The sequence below is a fragment of the Sprattus sprattus genome, assembly GCF_963457725.1.
Source record: "Sprattus sprattus genome assembly, chromosome: 3".
Taxonomy (NCBI): domain Eukaryota; kingdom Metazoa; phylum Chordata; class Actinopteri; order Clupeiformes; family Clupeidae; genus Sprattus; species Sprattus sprattus.
The window spans coordinates 37,789,863-37,797,362 of NC_137922.1; the positions used below are offsets into that span (position 1 = coordinate 37,789,863).

Below are 7,500 nucleotides of genomic sequence, written 5' to 3' on the forward strand. Positions count from 1 at the left end.
CGAAGGACTGCTAGGAGGCAAATCAAAAACCCTGTTGGACTTCAAATTACCTTGAGAAAAAATGTGCAGACTCTTGACACTTATGACCTTCGAAGAACAGCCATCAACGACTTAACAACAAACTTCAGGCAGAAGCAAAGGAACGAATCTAATCAAGTTTGAGGCATTTTGGAAACCGGTCCTTTGGACTGATGAGGTTAAAATGGAGGTTTCTGGTCACAATCAGCAAAGGTATGTTTGGAGAAAAAAGGGAGCAGGATTTCATGTAAAGAACACCTCTCTTAAGCACAGGGGTGGATGTATCATGCTTTGGGCAGTCAGTGGCACAGGGACCATTTCACTGGTAGAGGGTGTAATGGATTCAGTTAAATACCAGCAAATTTTGAAAGCAAAAATCACATCGTCTGTTAAAAACACTGAATATGAAAAGAGGATGGCTTCTACAACAGGATAAAAATCCTAAACACCTCCACACCTCAAAAACCAGAATGGACTACCTCGCAAGCTGAAGGCCCCCCCGTCCCCCCCCCCCCCCCCGACCTAAACAGTATTGACATCAAAAGAGTAGTGCATGCAAGACGGCATAAGAACCTAACATAACTAGAAGCATTTTGCAAGGAATGAAGGGCAAAAATCCCCCAAACTAAAATTGAAAGACTCTTAAGCTGGCTACAAAAAAAGCTTTTACAAGCTGTGATGCTTGTAAAATGGGGTGTTACTAAGAAGTGGCCATGCAGGGTGTCCAAATGTTTGCTTTGGGCCATTTTCCGTTTTTGTTATTTTTGAAACTATAAAAGATGAAAATAAAAAGTAAAGTATAAAGAAAATATCGAAAGTAACCGAAATTTTAAACAGGGGTGCCCACAATTTTTGCATGCTTGTGTGTGTGTGTGTGTGTGTGTGTGTGTGTGTGTGTGTGTGTGTGTGTGTGTCTAACTTTGCATGCTGTGATGTGTAGTGAATCACTCTAATCTTCAGGAACCAGAAGGTGTTGTGTGTCTAATAAAGGTCTTGGCAGCATGTGTAGTAAACACCAGTACTATCTTGTGTGTGTGTGTGTGTGGTGTGTGTGTGTGTGTGGTGTGGTGTGTGGTGTGTATTGATATCTATTCATAGTCCAGCTAATTGGCCTGTAGGTAAGATAAGGTAAGGGAACAAAGGCTATGGAGGAAGTGCTGTTTTTTTTTAGTAAAATTCACTGGTACAGCATACACAGTGTGTGTGTGTGTGTGTGTGTGTGTGTGTGTGTGTGTGTGTGTGTGTGTGTGTGTGTGTGTGTGTGTGTGTGTGTGTGTGTGTGTGTGTGTGTGTGTTTGGAGTGAAACGTGGGCCTTGTTGTGGTTTGGCTGGCTGCTTCTCCTTTGAAGAGGGCAGAGGGAGGAGGGATTATGCCATCATGCCATGGCTTTCTACCCGTCATGTGGTCTCCTTCAGTTCTCTCTCACACACACACACACACACACACACACACACAAACGCACACTCATTCATTTCCTGCTTCTCTTCTCTCATCCTTTGTCATTCATATTTGCTCTGTGATGATTTCAGGCCACAGGCACGTTGTTGTTTCACACACTAATGGGAAACGAAAGACAATGGACAGGGACAATAAACAAGAGGCAGTCAGCCAGAGAGCCACAGTCAGAGGGAAAGAGAGAAAGAGTGAGGTAACGCATAGAGCCTGTAGGTGTAGACCAATGGGCAGTGCACACAGGCAGGCGTGCACTGGGCCTGATCTCACTCTACTATGGGACTCTCAGGCCCAGTCCACCCTAACCCAGGGACATTTGAAAATTCAGAATTATTTCATTGTGTGAACCTCCCGTCCACACTAGTGCTCTTTCCACCTGTAGGCACTCAATTTAGTTTGTTTCTCTATGGAACGCTGTGACGAGGGAAAAGCTAGACCGTTGCATCGCGTCTTTTCATTTAGGCAAGACCCAAGTAGACAATGTTAAAAATAGTTAAACTTTAGTAGTCTTTTTAAAAAAATCAACAAGGGGTTGTTGCTTAGAAAATATGGTGCAAGTCATCTCAGTCTTTTTTAGCCTTATTTGAGCAGTTGGGGATCAATCCATGGATGTATCTCCTGATTGCAATTGTTTGGCCTTTACTGGTCATAGAAAGATGGCGTCATGCTTTTGTCCAAGAATGCAGAACTTGCCTTGTGTTTGACACTGAATTAGGCAGTGTTGTGAATGAGATGTGGGTCATTCGATGCCTTCTGTTTCTATACTACTGACAGATGCCGGCAACACCATCGACTTGGCCGAACAGTGTTTTTTTTTTATCAGGCTCGAAAATTGTTTGCATATGCACTTACACACACACACACTCCCTAAAACACCAGCAGCACACACACACACTGAGTAAAAGCACATTAGGCCTCCCAAGGCAGTTCTGCACTCATCTATTTGAAAACATTGAGGCCATTTGACAGCTTTGAACAAGTGGAGGGGGCCTGCCTGCTTCCGGAAGATTCCATTAAAAAGAAAGCTATGGCCTTCTACCCCGTCTAGTCAGTCCTCCAAATGTTTCACAGATGTCTGTCTTGTCTTGTCCTGTCTTTTGTGAGTCTTGAGTATCTCTTGAGATAATCTGTCAACGTCATCACTCTATCACTTTCTGTTTATCCCTCCACTCTGTCTACTGTCTGCCTTTCACTTCACTCTGTCTCTTTCTGTCCTCCTTTCTTTTGTCCTTTGTCTGCTCTCTCTCTACTCCCCAACCGCCACCCCCCCCCTTGGGGTGCAGGCTGTGCACCAGTGCCTCATTTGACCTGCCCCCTGCACCTCTGACCTTGGGGTCAAGGTCATGCTCAGACTTGAGCTTGGGCTCAGGCTCGTGGCTGGAGAGGCGGAGGCGGGGACTGGGAGGAGCCAACCGGCGAGCCGACACCCGTTTCCACACCCAGTCTGTCAACCTGCAGGGCTACGGCAGGCCTGAAGGGCCAAAAAGGCTAGTGGTAGTGGTAGTGGTGTGGTGTGGTGTGCCACTACCTAGCACTGCCTAGCAGAAGTAGTGCAACCCCATAGTGCTCTCTGCTTCCGCCTCCTTTAGATCATAGATCCAGAGCGTTGACCTTTCTGTAGACAGCCCATGTTCTAGACGTGTTTTATATACATCCACAACTATCTCAAAACATGACTTTGGACCCCTAATCTATACTTGTATCTATACATGTATTACGCAATATACAGCTCTAAGGCTTCAAGTTAATATGAACATTCAGCCTGTTGATGGTACCCCATTCATAATCTACTTGTATATGGGATGCTGTGGCAACAGTGTTGTTTGTCCATGACTTTAAATGAAAAGAGTTGGATAACTAATTACATAAACATACACTACTAAGTACAGTGTGTTACGTCACTGAAAGCCCTCCATTTACGGATGGGCCCAGCTGGTGTAGACTTTATTTGCTAGCGTGCTAGGCTAGCTCTGCCCCCTGTTTAGAGCTACCCTGTTAAGATACCTTGCAAACGCTTTCCATGCAGATCCCTGCAAGTGTTTATTAAATGGTCCACACACACAGCCTGCCATGTTAAATCTGGAGGCCTTACGCTTCCACTGTGTTTTTCTTTGGCCCAGTACGCAGCTGTTCCTCATCTGGCTGCGTTAGCCTCCATACGGTACCTAGTGCCTTGCTGACTACGGGCTCCCCGGGTTCAGATGAGGCTCCGGAATGCCTTGCTTCCGGGCGGTTTTGAACGTGCCATGGCCTGTTGCATGGAGAATTCCTCAGAAGTATCTGCTGATTGTGTAGTAGTGTGATTTAGGATGCCTGTGGTGGTTAGTGCAGCAGCGACCCCTGTGCTTTCTGTGTGCTGGTTGTAAACATGTAGGCTTGGCTAGATTATTTGGTTTGGATTTCAGCTGTTTAGAATGAGAATGAGAAGGAGCGTGAGTGTCTTTGGATGTGTGTGTGTGCGCGCATGCTTGTGTGTGTGTGCACGCCCACTTGTAGGGGTGGAAGCAGGTGAAAGTATATTGTTTTTTAGTGTTGTTGACAAATCTAAGTCCATAACCTCATTACTTTTTTTTCTCTCTTTCTCCCGCTCTCTTCTTCTTGATCTATCTCTTTCACAGGCGATTGGAAGTGGAGGAAGCCCGGAAGCCAAAGGGTAAGTCGCTTCCCTTTTCAGCCTTCTCAAAGACTCCTTTGTCCAATTCCGAAGTCTTTTCTTTTCACTCCCTCTCTCTCTCTCTCTCCCTCTCCCTCTCCTTCATTCTCTCTCTCCTTCAATCTCTCTCTTGTGTGCCCTTTATTCCTTTCTTGCCTTGGGGGGAAAAGCAGGCGCCCAGCTTCAGACAAAAAGAGGCCTGGATCGCTGAGCACTGAGTTGGGCTAAAGCCTTCTCTTTAAAGCCCCTGTTTTTCACCCATTTAAACAATCCCTTAGCCTGTGTGTCCCAAACAGGCCCCCTTATTCAGCTGCGCATAGGGTGCCACATAGAAACTTCTGGATTCTGGTGATGTCATCACTTATGGCAGAAAAGAAGGAACAGAGATGCTTCTTTTTGGTTCTGTCTAGATCCCAGTGACCTTTCAACCACCCCCTCCCCAGCCTCGGAGTAGCTGTGGTAATGCCACACCCTCTGTGCCTGTCACAAGCCTGGAGTTGTGTGTTCAGTGTGGTACTGTAACCTTAGAGTTCAAGGGGGTGAAATGTGTCAGGTTCGAGAACAAAGGCCTGTTCAAAGTGCCATGTTGAAGTTGTCATTGCCAAGATCAAAGCCACGGGGAGGTGAAAGGGAGGTTAGAGGTCGTTTGGAGGTCGCAGGGCCGACCTGCACGAGTAGGAATGACAGCGGGTCGAAAAACAGGTCCGTTCATATATGCAGTACCACTTCACATGGTACTTTTGAGTTTTTATATATATATATATTTCTTTGCAAATAAAAAAATCAAATTCCACATAGCAAAGTCTGTCTCTGGTAAACATTCACGTAGTTTTAGCATTATATCTAACGTTGAAAACTGCAGGTTAGCTGTGTGTTAAAATACTAAGTGTCCACACGTGTGTAATCTGGGAAAACAGACAATCTGTCACCATGATGACCACAATTGATTGGCAGGTTGACACAACCCCAAATGCTTCAGCTCAGTAGTTGGCAACAGGGGGCCCGGGGCCCACAAGGGAAACTATTACAATCAACGGGGCTAATTTATCAAGTGAAATACACAAACACTTGTACGGAGAGCTTTTTAAATATACACTAAAACTCTTTGATTAGAGGAAGACATGAAGCATTTGGCATTCATATTTGTGTTTAAAGTGAATTGTGGCACCTATCAACTTTAAAACTCTGACACACATGGAAGTATTGTATAAATGAGGCCCATTACAGAATGCTTGATATCACAAAACCTTAAAACTAAAGTACTATTCGACCAACACAAACAACACAAAGAAGTTAATATCATACAGCAATAGACTTTTTACTACCTGTGGATTTATGGTAATAGAAAATCGGATTGAAGGATTCTGCTTGTGATATTTCAGCAAAAGTTTTTTTTAATGTTTTTACGAGGTCAAATGAAATGAGCTTGACTAACTGCATTGGACTTTGGAGAGGGTCCAGATGGAGTCGCAGTGATGACAGGCAGACAGGTTATCACATCTCCGGTGGGGGGGCTTGGAATGTTTCCCTGGACCTTGGGGGGGGGGAGGGGGGGGGGGGGGGGTGGAGGATTGTTGTGGGGCTCAGGAGCAGAGGGGTTGAGCATCACTGCTTTAGCTTAGCATACACTAACTGCCTCAGGCTTGGGTCACGTTTGGACGTAGAAAACAGAATGTCTGTCTGGCTCACATAGAGTTGCTCTTCTACACAAATCAGCTCTTTACCTTGACATACATAGACACAGCTCTCTCTCACTCTCTCACTCACACACACACAGACACACACACACACTGACACACTCTTACTCACAGTGATCTCACAGCAGCAGCCAATCTCTCACAGGTCTAACACACTCATTTGACACACTCATAAGACACACATGGGAGTACTGTCCGCCTCACACACCACAGAGCCAGGAGAGAGCAGAGGAAACACAGCCCTCTCCACGAAGACATGGGGTGATTGATGGAGAGAGAAAGAGAGAGGGGGGATGAATATGAGAGATCTATTATGTGTGTGTGTGTGTGTGTGTGTGTGTGTGTGTGTGTGTGTGTGTGGGAACATGAGAATAAAAGCGGTAAAGAAAAAGACAAGGCAGGAAGAGAGCGAGATAAGAGCACAAAAGACCAAAAGAGTGGACAGTGAAGGAGTGAGTGATGAAGAGAGAAGAGGAGGAGAGCTGAGAAAAGCCGATGATGGAACGCTTGTTCAGCGTTAGCCAGGACTCCCAGGGATTGTTGCTGGAGACTCCCCTCTTGGCACGGAGAGGGGGATGAGGCAGTTAAGGAGGAGGAGGAGAGAGCCCCTGAAGCAGCAGCTCCTTTCTCTCTCTCTCTTTCTCTCGGTCTGTCTGTCTCTCTATCTGTCTGCCTCTCTCACTCTCTCTCTCTCTCTCTCTCTCTCTCTCGCTCTCTCTCTCTCTCTGTCTCTCTCTCTAATGTGTTATCGTGCTAACTGGGTGAGCGGTGGTGGTGGAAAATCCAGCATACAGAAGCAGGAATGCCAACTCTGCAAATACATTACCTCTTACTCATGCTGACTGAGAAGGAGGGAGGCAGGGACGGCAGGAGGAGAGAGAGAGAGAGAGGAGGGGAAAGAGTGATACAGAGAAAATTAGTCAAGGAGGGAGAGAAACCTAGAGAATTACCTCTTTAGAAATGGAAGTGGACACGAGAGGAGAAATGTTGTTGCAAAAAAGTTGAAGTTAGTTTGCAAGTCAGCAGAATGCACTCTCTCTCTTCTACGATCTTGTAGATTGATTTAAATATCGTTATACTGTTTTTTTTTGTTGGTAAAGACCATATAAAGCTTTTTCAGACTTCTCACACACATACAGATGGACAGAATCAGAGATGCAAACAGAAGGACAGATGGAGAAATATATAGAGTGATAAATGGAACGAACGATTGGCAGACTTCCTGTGAGAGACTGGAGCTGAGCAGGGAATGCTGGAATATTCCGTGTGAGGCGTGCAGCCGTATGGATACCCCTCTGTTATCCTGTCTCATCCCGTGGCTGGAGCCCAGAGACAGAATGACTCTTTCCCCCAACGCACAACGGGGCGGAAAAGTGCTTCTTAGAAGACAAACGACTCCACTCAAGACACAATGGCTCATCTTGAGTGTGTGTGTGTGTGTGTGTGTGTGTGTGTGTGATCTTAGAGGGCCATTTCCAGCTCTCCTTGCCCTGTTATCTCGCAGACGGCTGCTGCTGTTGAGTGAGAAACAGGAGTATGTTGGACAGGAGTCAAATTCACACACAGATGTGCTTAGCAGATCATTAAAACAGACACACACACACTGAGAGAGAGAGAAAGCCATGTGTGTGAGAAAAAAAATGACTAATGCAACAGAATTTGTTCAGATGACATCAGCT

General features: G+C 45.7%; 1 protein-coding gene across 2 annotated transcripts in view; it reads left to right on the top strand.

Moving 5' to 3' along the window:
* The window catches only part of svild (supervillin d), a 74,942-nt gene that overhangs the window by 29,902 nt on the left and 37,540 nt on the right, over positions 1 to 7,500 (top strand). For both annotated transcript variants that reach the window (XM_080835684.1, XM_080835685.1), the window contains exon 4: positions 4,090 to 4,124. In XM_080835684.1, coding sequence (XP_080691810.1) covers positions 4,090 to 4,124 — 35 coding nt within the window. The remainder of the gene's footprint in view (positions 1 to 4,089; positions 4,125 to 7,500) is intronic.